Below are 15,533 nucleotides of genomic sequence, written 5' to 3'. Positions count from 1 at the left end.
ATAAGAATAATTTTAATATGGCCTTTTTGAACATGAACCTGTAACAGTCCCTTTTCAGCCACCAGTTTGTAACAGCAGTCTTCTGAGGAAGAAGCGGCTAGCAGGTCCAGCGGGCATGTGGTGCAGAGGTTAGCCGGATAACTCGAGGCCAGTCAGTTAAATCGAACAACAGATCTTTGTTTGATGTCAGCAACATAAGGACATACAAGCCAGGGCTCCATGGCTCTACTCCAGCTGTACATACATTTGGTAGGATGGGTAGGCGCCTGTGCCGGCCTGTTAAAATGGCAGCATGTAATGGCTGCCACAGAATACTCACACACCCAGTAAGAGACTCCCCCAGCTACTACAATAGCAGGACAACCCCCCCCCCCCCCCCCCCCCCCCCCTTAGTGGTGCTATAACACAATAAGTGTTGTTATAAACCTTGGTATAAATTGAATACGATTTTATGTGACTTGGGCTTCATTCTTCCTTTATGACACTTATAAACACAAAAATAAATAAACAGAACACAAAAATGTTACTCTTCAGCGATTTTTTTGCTGATAACTAATTAACTCACAGTAGTAAATAATTAAGTTACTGGATAGAAAAACAAAATGTCTCAAATGGCAAGTCATTTAGGCCCCACCCATACTCACCCTTCTTCCTTAATGGTTGGTGTGCAAGATTAAACAACACAAAATGTCAATAAAAGAGAATGACATAGAAATAAAACCTAATGACTGGGATCAGTGATTCAGAAAGCTGTCATGAGAACCAATTTGCTCTTGCTTGTTTTGCTGTCTTGCTACTTTACCTCGGTCATATCTTTTTCTCAGTTTTCTCTCTCATGTCAGTTACAGGGACAGTTTGATCTAAATGGGATGTACAAGACTGGAGATGTGGTTCTAGGGGGACTGTTTCAAATCCACTTCTTTTCAAGTGTTGCTATTCAGTCTTTTACTTCACAACCACAACAGCCTACTTGCAGTGGGTAAGTATGACAGGAAAACAGCATAGAAAAAGAAAAAAAAGAAATGAAAACTATTGTTATGGAAATATGGGTTTTTAATTCATGCCTAAGGTAACTGTACTTTTCAGTTTAAAATCGTTCAGGATAAATGCATGTATCTTGAATTATAAATTTATATTTGTTCATCAAAATATCCTGTTAATTGTTATTCAGTTTCTTTATTTGCCTATGAAAATAAGTAATTTTGCCACATGTTAAGTATCTTAGATAAATATCTATGTTGAGGAAAATGTATTTTTTCAATAATTAACCTTTTCTTGTCTTAGTGTTTATGCCCTAGGATTTAAGCTCGCACAAACCATGGCCTTTGCTATTGATGAAATCAACAGAAACTCAAACCTGCTACCTAATGTGACTGTGGGATATACTCTCTATGATAGCTGCCAAGAACTTGGAATTGGATTCCGTGCAGCATTATCATTAGCCAATAGTCAAGAAGAGAAAATTATATTAAATGATACATGTTCTGGAAATCCTCCAGTCATAGGGATTGTGGGTGATCCGTCCTCTACACCTTCTATTGCCATCTCCAGCGTCTTAGGTTTGTACAGAGTACCTATGGTAAGTTTTCTGCTTGACCATGTAACAGTTTTCTTTGATTGTTTTCATTTAATAGCAAATGTAGAACCACTTGTACAAAGCAATGCATGACAAAGTTAAAAAAAATGTTGGATATCACTGCATATAGTCTCTATTTTTAACAGGTGAGTTATTTTGCCACATGTTCCTGCCTGAGTGACCATCAAAAGTATCCATCCTTCTTTAGAACGATCCCAAGTGATGCTTTCCAGGTGAAAATCTGTCAACAAAGTTAAAATGGAAAAGCTAATGAATTCTGGTTAAAGAAATTACCTGCTTTGCAACAATATACTTTTCAGTTACAGTTTTTTTGTATGAGAAAAAGTTAAATTGTGACCATAAAGCTGTGGTGTGCATTGGAAACTGATGCAAAAATAATCATGTGGAAAATTGTTCTTGTTTCTTCATTTACTCTTAGGTACGTGCTATGATTCAGATTCTAAAACACTTTGGCTGGACTTGGGTAGGTCTGCTTGTCACTGATGACGATTATGGACTTCATGCAGCCAGATCCTTTCAGTCTGAGCTGAGTCTTTCGGGTGAATCTTGCCTGGCCTACACCGAGGTTTTGCCCTGGAGCAAAGACACAGATGAACTCAGGAGGATTGTTGATGTGATGAAAAAATCCACAGCTCGGGTTGTCATTGTCTTTGAACATTACAGTCGCGTGATAAATCTTATGGAAGAGGTTTGGCTTTACAAATCTTTAATTATTACTAGTTTCATAGGTCTGAATCACAAAAGTATATTGTGTGAAACATGTATTACATCCTATTTGAATGAGTACAGAAAACCAATCATTCAGTTGAAGATGAATAATGACTTCAATTGCATGATAATGTCACTAAAGAAGTTGTAGTTACAATATCACTTCATAGATGGTGTAGGTGTATGTATGCTATTAGGTTTAATCTAATTCACAGGTAGTGAGGCAAAATCTAACTGGCATACAGTGGATGGCCAGTGAAAGTTGGACAGTAGCAGTACCTGATGTGCTCCAAACACCTCAACTTATGCCATACCTGGGTGGTACACTGGGCATCGCTATTCGTCGAGGAGAAATACCAGGGCTCAGGGAATTCCTGTTACAAATACGTCCTGATCGACATCACAACAATAGCTATGGAAATAGCATGGTGGGAGTTTAACTTTTTAATATACTAGTTGGAAGAATCATATATTTTCATGATGTGTAAAAAACAATATTAAAATATTTCAGGTGAACCAGTTTTGGGAATTTGCCTTTCAGTGCAGATTTGCACCAGCTCCAGCAGGCTGGCTGGAAGGTGGAGGTGCAATATGCACCGGACAGGAAGATCTGAAAAATGTGGACAATGAGTTCTTGGACGTTTCCGACCTGCGGCCTGAGTATAATGTGTACAAAGCTGTTTATGCACTGGCATATTCGCTTGATGAAATGCTGCGGTGCAAGCCAGGAAGAGGGCCTTTCAGTGGGAACAGCTGTGCCACTTTGCAATCACTGGAGCCTTGGCAGGTGTGATATCATTTTACACTCTGTTTATAAATTCTTTGCTTTAAAATTACTTTCAGGATAGAATTTACCACAGAATTTAACATGTAGGATTAAATACAATGTGATAATATTAACTATGAAAAAGCTGGAGTGAGCTCAACAGATTTTCCGCACTCCCCCCAAAAATTAGCAGTTGATATATTTAGATCAGAGGCATGTATGCATGAATCATTACTAGTGATGTAATATTCTATTTGACTATTTAATACTGGATGCCATACTAGGTAACTTTTCACCTCAGTGTGAAAAGTAATTTATTTATTATACTTTCCTTTTTAACAGCTTATTTATTACTTGGAAAGAGTGAACTTCACCACTCCATTTGGTGATCAAGTGTCATTTGATGAGAATGGTGATGTGGAGCCAATTTATGATGTGATGAACTGGTTGTGGCTCCCTGATGGAAGCACTAAAGTTCAAAGTGTGGGTGAAGTTAAGGGGTCAGGTGAAGGTGAAGAACTCATACTTGATGAAAACAGAATCTTCTGGAACTTTGAATCGAAAAAGGTTAGATATGAGTTTTAAAAGTTAACTTTTGGCATATGTCCAGTATATATCAGTGTAAAAGCTAATTAACTCATAGCAAAGCTATTTAATTTCATCCTATAGCCACCTCAATCAGTGTGTAGTGAGAACTGTCCTCCTGGTACCCACATGGTGAGAGAGAAGGGGAAACCCCAATGCTGTTTTGACTGCATCCCTTGTTCTGAAGGAAAAATCACTAATAAGAGCAGTACGTATTTTTCTTTTTGCATGACATATTTAATTTCATTATTATGAAGAATAATATGCATTTCACCAATGTTCCCTTTTGTATCAGACTCCTTGGAGTGTACCAGTTGTCCAGAGGATTTTTGGTCAAACCCCCAGCGTGACCACTGTATTCCTAAGAAGACAGAGTTTCTATCCTATCATGACCCTTTGGGCATTTGTTTGATGGCAACCTCCTTACTGGGAACATTTATATGTGCTGTTGTTCTGGGGATCTTTATCTGCCATCGCACAACACCTATAGTTCGTGCCAACAATTCAGAACTTAGTTTCCAGCTATTAGTGTCACTTAAGTTATGTTTTCTTTGTTCATTGCTGTTTATCGGACGACCCAGGCTATGGACATGCCAACTCAGACACGCAGCATTTGGGATCAGCTTTGTGCTTTGTGTCTCATGCATCTTAGTAAAAACCATGGTTGTTCTGGCTGTGTTCAAAGCCTCCAAGCCAGGAGGGGGAACCAGTTTGAAGTGGTTTGGTGCAATGCAGCAGAGAGGAACAGTTCTGTTTCTTACATCTATTCAGGCAGCCATCTGCACTACGTGGCTTGTCTCTTCCTCTCCAACTCCACATAAAAACACCCAATACCACAATGATAAGATAGTGTATGAGTGTGCAGTTGGGTCCACTGTTGGTTTTGCAGTGTTATTGGGCTATATTGGCATGCTGGCTTTCCTCAGTTTTCTAATTGCATTCCTGGTGAGGAATCTCCCTGATAGTTTTAATGAGGCCAAGCTCATCACATTCAGCATGCTGATCTTCTGTGCTGTGTGGGTGGCCTTTGTTCCTGCTTATGTCAGCTCACCAGGAAATCTTGCAGATGCAGTGGAGGTGTTTGCCATCCTGGCTTCAGGTTTTGGACTTTTGATCACACTGTTTGGACCCAAATGTTACATAATCCTGTTGAGACCAGAGTTGAACACAAAGAAAGCTGTTATGGGTCGTGGCGTTGAGTCATAAACAGTTCACTATTTTCAAAAGAATGGAGAGAGAAACTTTTCTCTTTTCAGTTTTTCTCCAGACAGAAAAAAAAATGTGTATTTAAATTAATTTTATATTTCTTTCAAATCTTGGCGCTGGTGTCACATGATTGCAAATGTACAAATATTGTGATTCATTCTACTTTCATTTATTTTTTAAGATGCAGCTAACGTACACACTAATCTTACTCTTAATATGTAATTACCTACTCGTTGATGTTTATTCGTGAAATTTAACCCGAATTTAAACATACAGATTTTTTTGTTTATTTAATTAAAAAAAAAATTTGTTCCTATGAATCTTAATTGATTAGTGTTCAATTACATCATCCAAACAATTTTTGCATCCTCATGAACTTTGAATGAATCCATTAAAAATACATAGGACATGGATCTTCCCCCTTCACCAGCTTGAATAAAGTGGATATCGTTTTTCACCTAATTGCATTTTATGTAAATAAAGAGAGAGCGGGCACACACATAAACACAAAAAAATTAACAGGAAGAAAATTTTTGACACATTTGAACAGATAGTTTTTGATAAACTGGAAAGGTATGCGCTTAGAGACGTGGCATTGGACTGGGTAAAGAGTTTTTTAATAAACAAGTGACAACTTATGAATCAAACCAATGTTCAATTATCAAAATTTTTGAGCAATGGTTTTCCCACAGAGTCCCATCTGCGTGAATATTGTAAACATTTGCATCATTTAACTTGTAATGCTGTGTGTGCCGGGTCCTTTGTCACCCGAAGAAGGTTCTTGCTTTGGTCATTTCAGGCTTTTGTTTCTACTTTCTGCAGTTGATGTAGTTCTGTTGGCCTCATTAGGTTGTGGTCTCAGCTCATACTGGGGTGGTTGTCAGCATTGCAACAAAATTTGAAGTGGAAGGAATGAGAATCAACTACTCCAAGTTACAGGCAATGGTTTTCAGCTGACAAACCCTGAAGTGCCCAATCTAAGTAAGGGACGAGTTGCTGCCAAAAGTGGAGGAGTTTAACTCTTTAAAGCCGGTTGGAGCGGACACGCTCCATTTTGCGTAACTATTTTTAAATTCTGGTAGCACTGCAACCACGTAAGCTAGCGCAATAATTTTTTTTGCATATGAAACCAGAAGAGTTGTACTTACATCTTATGCCATCAGCTTGTCCTAGGTCACAGTTTCCTTCCACATATAGCTTTGCAAAAACTGAATAAAAAGCACTTGCAGCAACAAAAACATAATATTCCAGAAACACGCTTTGCCGATCCGATCAGCTGTTCATAACACTTCCTATGTCCATCAGCGTGAACTATCGCATGTCCGCCATGACCTGCCCGAAACCGGAAGTGACGTCATTTTGCAGAAATGTAGTTTTTTACCATCAGGGCCTCATGAGCCTATACTGGTGTTTTTAAAAGTTATCTTTGACTTTATGACTTTCTGTGTCATTTCTGGGATGCTTAGGACTCATATTGCACTGCTGGAAAAAGTTTATTTTGATGCATATGCTGTTATTTTGCAAATTTGCACTCTAATATTTTTTTTCGTTTTTCCTGCAGTATATGAAAATTGGTGTATTTCAAAAATAAAACTATGAAGACACTCAAAATAAATTTCCTGTGGTGGGAAACTATTTTGTGCAACATTTTTGTATTTAAAGTTTTGAGGGATAAGCCTCTTAAATTTCTCTAACTAGAAATATATGTTAAAAAAAACCAAAACAATTTTCAATTTTTTTGTAGTTTATTGCATTTTTTTTGCAATTTATGTAATTATTATGCACTTAATGCAGACATATTATTAAAATTTGGGCTATAATGGTTGTATTGATGTATATCAACTTGAAATGCTCCCAACAATGGCACTACAGCATGTAAAAATATAATATAAGCTCTGGCGGACTTAGTTCTATGGTAGGTCTTAAAGGGTTAATATCTTGGGGTCTTGTTCAAGAGTGTGGACTCACCCTGTCTATCACTAGTGATAGACAGATTGGGGTCATGTCTGCAGCTATGGTGACACTCCATTGGTGATGAAGAGAGTGGAGAAAGACAGCAAACCTGTTGATTTTGCAAGTCAATCTATGCTGTGACCCTTACCTGACCAAAAGAATGAGACTGCAGATACAAATGGTGAAAAAGAGTCTCCTCCAAAGGGGGGCTGTGCTGTCCTTTAGAGATTGGGTGAGGATTATAGTCATTCAAGAGGGACTCAGCCTAGAGCTACTTCTCACCCACATCGAAATGAGCCAGTTTGATTGGTTTAGGAATCTGAATAGGATGCCTCCTTGGTGAGGTGTTAAAGGCATGTTCAGAAAGAGGCCCCAGGGAAGACTCAGGATATACTACAGAGTTTATATACTTTGGGGGAAATACTTATTTGAATCACTACTGAATTTGTAAGTTTGCTCTCTTCCAAATAAAGTGAGCAAACTTACAATCCAGAAAACACATTACTTAAAAGTCATACATTGATTTGCATGTCAGAGGATGTACTTCCTGAGGCAGCTGAAGAAATTCAACCTGCCAACACGGACGATGATGCAGTTCTACACTGCAATCATCGAGTCCATCCTCACCTCCTCCATCACCGTGTGGTACGCTGGAGCCACTATCAGGGACAAACAGAGACTGCAGCGTGTTGTGCGCTCTGCTGAGAAGGTGATTGGCTGCAGACTCCCATCTTTGCAGGACCTGTACACCTCCAGGACATTGCGGCGTGCAGCTCGGATCTCAGCTGACCCTTCTCACCCTGGACACAGTCTGTTTGACCTGCTCCCCTCAGGCAGGAGGCTCCGGTCCATTCGCACCAGAACCTCTCGCCATAAGAACAGTTTCTTCCACTCTGCTGTTGGACACATGAACAATAACCATATGACTGTTCCCACCACTAACTGTTGAAATCATGACCCTACGCTGTGTCACTGCATCATTCCATGTTTGGCACTGATCACCACCTGCACTCATGTATATATCTTTCTACGTAGCACTCTTAATTCTTATTCTCATGTATATATCTCATGTATAGCTCATGCACATATCTTTCTACGTAGCACTTTTAATTCTTATCCCTACTTTTATTTTTTCATGTCTATTTAAGTGCTATTTATGACACTATTTAAGTGCTATTTATGACACTATGTTTGCACTGAAGCACCGCAGCAATTTCCTAATGTTGTAAACCTGCTCAACATTTGGCAATAAAACCCCTTTCTGATTCTGATTTCTGATTCTGATGTCACTGAGTGAAAAAAGTATTTGATCCCCATGGCTTAGGTCTTGGTGGAAAAAACCCTTGTTGGCAATCACAGTAGTACAATGTAGTCAGTCACCAGGTTTGCACACATGTCATGAGGGATTTTGCCTCACTCATCTAGGTTCAGAGGTTTCAGCTTTCTCCACATTTTCTCTAGAACTTATTCTGGAGAGTGGCTAAGACACTTCATGACCTTAACCCTCTAGACTCAACCAATGTGTCTACACACCATATCTTCTTATCAGAAAAACACCCCCAATTTATAATGTTTCCACAGCTATGGTTGAATGTGGGGGGTGGTAGAATTTCGTGGTGGCATTTAGTGGAAGCATTGCTGTCCTTTTTTGACACATTGCTGAGCTGCTCCATGTTTTCTCTGTGGCAGGTACCCAAAACTGAGAATGTACGTTTAATATACGTTTAAGCTAGCTAGTCCTGAGATTGTGTATCCTGAGTTTTTTTTTCTGGTACACAAGCTACCCTCTCCTGTGACTGGGTGTCCCGATCCTGTGCTGGCTACTCCAGGAACTCTGTCAGAGTTTCATGTTTCATAAGTCAAATGTATTTCTATTGCACTTTTAACTCATAATAGAAATATGCTTTAAAACGATGGGAGTCCCCAGTCTTCCACAGACAACTGTTTTACTGTGTGATGATTAGCTTACTCCTGTGCGAATCCCCCCTTTCTGCTGTCTTCCCTGTGGCAGTTTCCCTGCTACCAATTCATTGAAACTATGTCTTGTGTCTTTTGTGTACTGGCTAAATTTGGGCCTTCTTTGTTTGAGGTTGTCCTTATAGCCTAAGTTTCTATGCCTGAGCTGGCCCCAAGATAATCTCGAATAATATTTCAGGCTCAGGTTGTGTTCCCGCAGTCTTATATCCTGACATCCTTTCCAACATTAGAACCTGAGCTGCCTGGAAAAATCTTTGTACTTTGTATTTGACCTCAGCGGTCTGGCCACTTCTCAGCCTTGTTTAATCTTCCAGGTTTGAAGCTGGGCTACAGAACAATTGGCTTCACTTTCCATCCTGGCCACTAGAGTGATTCCAATTTACTGTTGGCCACCAGGTTGATCTCACTGGGGTTACCCCCATTAGAACATATGCCTTCTCTGCTTGCCACAAGTTTAACCACGTGAATGGACCCATCCATCACCTATATGTAACTCTGCCTTCACATCAGGCCACTTACCTACTCTATTTTGCTGTGAGCCTTTCTACTACTTGACCACCTGAAACACCGCTCTCTCCACTGGCCACAAGTGTTGCCTCCAGAGCTTAAAAATCAGCCACCAGAAGGGTTCATCCTCATTGCTGGTCCTCTGCTAGACCACTTTATCTGTAGCCATGTGCCCTGCCTTGCCATTGACGGTCTCTGTCGCACTCAGCACCTTGGCTGCCTGAGTGCATCTGGTTTAGCTTCAAATGGCTTTTCATCACTACTACTGAACATCTGCTCAACTTTCAAAGAGATTCCTCTCCCCTGTTCTACCTAGAAGGTTGTCCTTCTGAAATCAACCATCCCTTTGACATCCATCAGGATAGTCTTCCCCATCCACTAACTTTTCCAGTCTCCTCTTGCCATTTACACTCAGCTTCTTAAAAAGCAACTAAATTTTTTCGACACTCTAAATGGTTTTATTTTCTGTTTCAACTCATATTTGGACTTGAAGTTTTTAATATGGAGTTTTTGAGCATGAACCTTGCTATGTATGAAATAAGACTGTAAATGTTGTGGTCTTCATTCTTGCTTTATGTCACTCGATAAATGAAATAATGAATAAAAATAAGTAAATAATAAAACACAAATAAAAATTTTATGATGTCAATCCTTAAGTGTGTGTGTGTGTGTGTGTGTGTGTGTGTGTGTGTGTAGGCCGGGGGGGGTGATATCTAATTGACTCACAGTAGTACTTAACTTCATATGGATACAAAATACAAAAACAATTTCAACTCTTTTAGGCCCCGCCCACACTTCTCCTTCTCGGGTGGTGTGCAAGACTAAACAACACAAAAAGTCAATGAAAGACAAAGGCATTGAAATAAAACCTAATGACTGAGCTCAGAAAATCAGAAAGCTGTTATGGCCTCTTCTTTACAAACCAGTTTGCTCTTGCTTGTTTTGCTATCTTCTTACTTTTCTTTGGTTATATCCTCTTCTCAGTTTTCTCTCTCATGTCAGTTACAGGGACAGTTTGATCTAAATGGGATGTACAAGGCTGGTGATGTGGTTCTAGGAGGACTGTTTCAAATCCACTTCTTTTCAAGTGTTGCTATTCAGTCTTTTACTTCAAAACCACAACAACCTACTTGCAGTGGGTAAGTAAGGCTGGGGGGAAAAAGGGAAATGGAAATTAGTGCAAAGGAAATATGAGATTGTAATAGTAGTAACTGTACTTTCTGATTTATTATCATTCAGGATAAATGCATGTATCTTGGTGCATCTATATTGTTTGTCATGAAAATAGCTTGTTAATCGTTGTTATTCAGTTTCCTTAATTGTTTTATAATGTTTTTTAATAATAAGTAATTTTGCCACATGTTGCAGTAAAGTATCTTGATGAAAATATATTTTTCAGTTAAATTTTTCTTGTCTTAGTGTTTATGCCCTAGGATTTAAGCTCGCACAAACCATGGCCTTTGCTATTGATGAGATCAATAGAAACTCAAACCTGCTACCTAATGTGACTCTGGGGTACACTCTGTATGATGACTGCCTTGAGCTTGGAATTGGATTTCGTGCAGCATTGTCAATGGCCAGTGGTCAAGAAGAGAAAATTATATTAAATAGTACATGTGTTGGAAATCCTCCTGTCATAGGGATTGTGGGTGATTCGTCTTCTACAAATTCTATTGCCATTTCCAACGTCTTAGGTTTGTACAGAGTACCTATGGTAAGTTTTCTGCTCAACCATGTAATAGTTTTCTTGGATTATTTTAATTTAATTGCAAATTTAAAGACACTTGAAGTAACATGACAAAGTTAAGACATCTCTACATCAATATCGGTACAATCTGTAGTCTGTATCTTTCAGGTGAGTTATTTTGCCACATGTTCCTGCCTGAGTAACCATCAAAAATACCCATCATTCTTTAGGACGATCCCAAGTGATGCTTTCCAGGTGAAAATCTGTCAACAATTGTTTTTGTTGTCGACAAAGATGTTTTGGTTAAAGAAATTGCCTACTTTGCAACAATATGCATACAATGATACTAAAATGTTTTTTCAGTTCCAGTTTTACTTTGTTATGAACAAAGCTAATTTGCCACCATAAAGGTGTAATAATCATGTGGAAAATTGTTCTTGTCTATGCACTTACACTTAGGTACGTGCTATGATTCAGATTCTGAAGCATTTCAGTTGGACTTGGGTTGGTCTGCTTGTCAGTGACGATGATTATGGACTTCACGCAGCAAGATCATTTCAATCTGAGCTGAGTCTGTTAAGTGAAAGTTGCCTGGCCTACACTGAGGTTTTGCCCTGGGACAAAGACACAGATGAACTCAGGAGGATTGTTGATGTGATGAAAAAATCCACAGCTCGAGTTGTTATTGTCTTTGAACATTACAGTCGCATGATAAACCTTATGGAAGAGGTTTGGCTTTAAAACAATCCAATTATTATTAATTGCAAAGGTCTGCATCATTGTATTGTGTAAAACATTTATTACATCATTATTTGAATGATTACAGAAAACTGTACATTCAGAATTCATTTAAAGGTGAATAATAGCTTAAATAGCATGATAATGTCACTAATCAAGTTATAGTTACAATATCTTTTCATAGAATATGGTGTAATCTAATTCACAGGTAGTGAGGCAAAATGTAACTGGCCTACAATGGATGGCCAGTGAAGCCTGGACAGCAGCTGTTGTGCTCCAAACACCTCAGCTTATGCCATACCTGCGTGGTACACTGGGTATCGCTATTCGTCGAGGCGAGATACCAGGACTCAGGGAATTCCTGTTACAAATACGTCCTGATTTACATCACAATAACAGCTATGGAAATAGTATGGTGAGAGTTTAAGCTTTTAATGTACTAGTTGGAACAATTTCCATCGCTTGTAAAAAACAATAAAAAATTATTTCAGGTGAACCAGTTTTGGGAATTCACATTTCAGTGTAGATTTGCACCAGCTCCAGCAAGCTTGCTGGAAGGTGAAGGTGCAATATGTACTGGACAGGAAGATCTAGAAAATGTGGACAATGAATTCTTGGACGTTTCCGACCTGCGGCCTGAGTATAATGTGTACAAAGCTGTTTATGCACTGGCATATTCCCTTGATGACATGCTGCGGTGCAAGCCAGGAAGAGGGCCTTTCAGTGGGAACAGCTGTGCCACTTTGCAGTCATTGGAGCCTTGGCAGGTGTGATATCATTTTACATTCTCTTTATAAATTCTTTGCTTTATAATTACTTTCAGGATAGAATTTACCACATAGAACTAAATAATATGTGATAATGTTGACTATCCAAAAGCTGGTGTGACTTAAATGGATTTTACACACTCCCAGTTTCGGAGTTGTGGAGTTGTGGAGTGACATTTAATCTAGTGACACTGGAAAGGTGCATGGCGTGTGTGATTAAGACGCTCTGTATGGACCTTTTCCCCCTCCTATCCATGGATCCCTGGATATCCCAACCCCCACACTTTGGATATATTTTACATGGTGATTGTAAATAAATTTTTGACTTTTCATTTGAAGAACTTCGGGTCTGAGTCAATTGAGTTAGTTTGGTATGCTGACACCCACAAAAAATTAGCAGTTAATATATTTAGATCAGAAGCTTGTATTTATAAAGCATTACTAGCGATGTAATATAGATTTCTTTATTTAATAATGGGTGGGGGTGGGGGCGGGGGATGGGGGCGGGGCATGGTATGTGGCGCTGCTGCCAGAAGGCTGACATCAGCTCATCACGCCTCCTCTGCATTTAAGTCTGTACTGGGTCCTGACTGAAGTTATTGTCATTGTGGCAGCCGGCAGCTGGAAAAGCTGCAGCTGAGTATTATAAAAACAGAAACTAGAAATAAAAGTGTGACAATGTGGTCGGGTCAGCTATGCATCGTTTACAGTGGTATCAAAACCCAGTATTGGGGCATGGTGGAACCGCGACCGGGCCAGCCAGGTTGTGGTGGCCAAGCTCCCGGCTACACAGAGGGAGCAGGTAGCGATGTTTCACCGGCAGTTGAAACAGCTGTAGGACAGATCCCACTGCCGGATGCAGTTGATAGAGAGTCTGGCAGCTTAGATCGGGTCCTTACCACTACCACCACTGCCCTTACTGACGTCCCTCGACCGCATGTGAGTGGCTGGTGTCTGATCTGTTCTGGCAGCATGCTGGTCCCCAGGGTGAGTCTGGTCCACACCTGCTGCGCCACACCGCATGCCCCACAGTGAGCCCACAGATTCAAACATCCATGTCGCTGGGGCATGGGCTGGGGCATGGGCTGGGGACGCCACCGGTTGTGATTGATTTCCTCACCTACTCGTGCGAGTATGTGTGTGTGGTAGGAGGGGTCAGCTGGATGGCTCCCCAGCCTCAGTCAAGCCATGGGGGTATGTGGCGGGGCATGATTTGTGGCGCCACTGCAGGGAGGCTGACACACCAGAGTTGCAGCAGCTCATCACGCCTCCATTGCATTTAAGTCTGTACTGGGTCCTGACTGAAGTTGTTGTCGTTGTTGTGTATGTGTGGCTGGCAGCTGGAAAGTTACAGCTGAGTAAGTAATTTACTTGTTATGCATCCCTTTTTAACAGCTGGTTTATTACTTAAGATGGGTAAACTTCACCACTCCGTTTGGAGATCAAGTGTCATTTGATGAGAATGGTGATGCATTGCCAATTTATGATGTGATGAACTGGTTGTGGCTCCCTGATGGAAGCACTAAAGTTCAGAATGTGGGTGAGGTTAAAAGGTCCGCTTTCAAAGGTGAAGAACTCATACTTGATGAAGACAAAATCTTCTGGAACCTTGAATCCAAAAAGGTTAGATATGTTTTTTTAGATTTAACTTTTGCCACATGTCTAGTATATATCAGTGTAAAGGCTAATATTTGATTTCATCCTATAGCCACCTCAATCAGTATGCAGTGAGAGCTGTCCTCCTGGTACCCACATGGTGAGAGAGAAGGGGAAACCCCAGTGCTGTTTTGACTGCATCCCTTGTTCTGAAGGGAAAATTACTAATAAGACCAGTACGTATTTTTGTTTTTGCATGACATATTTAATTTCAATATTATGAAGAATAATGTGCATTTCACCAATGTTCCCTTTTGTATCAGACTCCTTGGAGTGCACCAGTTGTCCAGAGGATTTTTGGTCAAACCCCCAGCGTGACCACTGTATTCCTAAGAAGACAGAGTTCCTCTCCTATTTTGACCCTCTGGGTATTTGTTTGACAACAACCTCCTTACTGGGAACATTTATATGTGCTGTTGTTCTGGGGATCTTTATCTGCCATCGCACAACACCTATAGTACGTGCCAACAATTCAGAACTTAGTTTCCAGCTATTAGTGTCACTTAAGTTGTGTTTCCTTTGTTCATTGCTGTTTATCGGACGACCCAGGCTGTGGACATGCCAACTCAGACACGCAGCATTTGGGATCAGCTTTGTGCTGTGTGTCTCATGTATCCTGGTAAAAACCATGGTTGTTCTGGCTGTGTTCAAAGCCTCCAAGCCAGGAGGGGGAGCCAGTCTGAAGTGGTTTGGTGCTATGCAGCAGAGAGGAACAGTTCTATTTCTGACATCTATTCAGGCAGCCATCTGCACTACGTGGCTTGTCTCTTCCTCTCCAACTCCACATAAAAACACCCAATACCACAATGACAAGATAGTGTATGAGTGTGCAGTTGGGTCCACTGTTGGTTTTGCAGTGTTATTGGGTTATATTGGCATGCTGGCCTTCCTCAGTTTTCTAATTGCATTCCTGGTAAGGAATCTCCCCGACAGTTTTAATGAGGCCAAGCTCATCACATTCAGCATGCTGATCTTCTGTGCTGTGTGGGTGGCCTTTGTTCCTGCTTATATCAGCTCACCAGGAAAACTTGCAGATGCAGTGGAGGTGTTTGCCATTCTTGCTTCCAGTTTTGGACTCTTGATCACACTGTTTGGACCCAAATGTTACATAATCCTGTTGAGACCAGAGATGAACACAAAGAAAGCTGTTATGGCCCGTGGCATTGGTTCATAAAAAGTCAACTAATTTCAAAAGAAAGAAAAGCACATTATCTCTTTGTAGTACAGACAGAAAAAAATAATAAAAATCATAGTTAATAGTTATCAAGTTAGTTATCATAGTTATCAAAGTTAATATTCCTTTTAAATGTCTGTGCTGGTGTTAAATGACTGCAAATGTGCAGATATCTTGATTCATTCTACCTTAATTGTTTTTCATGATACAGT

General features: G+C 40.1%; 2 protein-coding genes across 2 annotated transcripts; both read left to right on the top strand.

Moving 5' to 3' along the window:
- Positions 1–2,653: 2,653 nt before the first annotated feature.
- Positions 2,654–15,321, top strand: LOC309687748 (extracellular calcium-sensing receptor-like; the record flags this gene model as incomplete). The annotated part of the gene is made up of 11 exons (XM_082502919.1): positions 2,654–2,733; positions 2,817–3,092; positions 10,302–10,438; positions 10,719–11,013; positions 11,155–11,241; positions 11,446–11,715; positions 11,933–12,139; positions 12,216–12,491; positions 13,887–14,114; positions 14,200–14,323; positions 14,411–15,321. Exons 1-11 carry the CDS (start codon positions 2,731–2,733, stop codon positions 15,319–15,321), a joined length of 2,814 nt encoding a protein of 937 aa, XP_082359045.1. The 5' UTR covers positions 2,654–2,730.
- Positions 3,665–4,994, top strand: LOC309687749 (vomeronasal type-2 receptor 26-like). The gene is made up of 2 exons (XM_082502920.1): positions 3,665–3,864; positions 3,952–4,994. The coding sequence occupies exons 1-2, from the start codon at positions 3,786–3,788 to the stop codon at positions 4,860–4,862; spliced, it is 990 nt and encodes a 329-aa protein (XP_082359046.1). The 5' UTR covers positions 3,665–3,785; the 3' UTR covers positions 4,863–4,994.
- Positions 15,322–15,533: the final 212 nt, after the last annotated feature.

This window comes from Aulonocara stuartgranti (genome assembly GCF_965226115.1).
Source record: "Aulonocara stuartgranti genome assembly, chromosome: 14".
In the NCBI taxonomy this organism is placed as follows: Eukaryota; Metazoa; Chordata; class Actinopteri; order Cichliformes; family Cichlidae; genus Aulonocara; species Aulonocara stuartgranti.
The sequence above is the reverse complement of the archived record's forward strand: the minus strand, read 5'-3'. Positions and strand labels throughout refer to the sequence as shown.

Bases quoted from the DNA above. Each gene is read 5' to 3' on its own strand.
- LOC309687749 (XM_082502920.1), top strand. From the start codon at position 3,786: ATGGTGAGAGAGAAGGGGAAACCCCAATGCTGTTTTGACTGCATCCCT. The intron at 3,865-3,951 runs GTACGTATTTTT...CTTTTGTATCAG, and splicing joins AAAAATCACTAATAAGAGCA to ACTCCTTGGAGTGTACCAGT.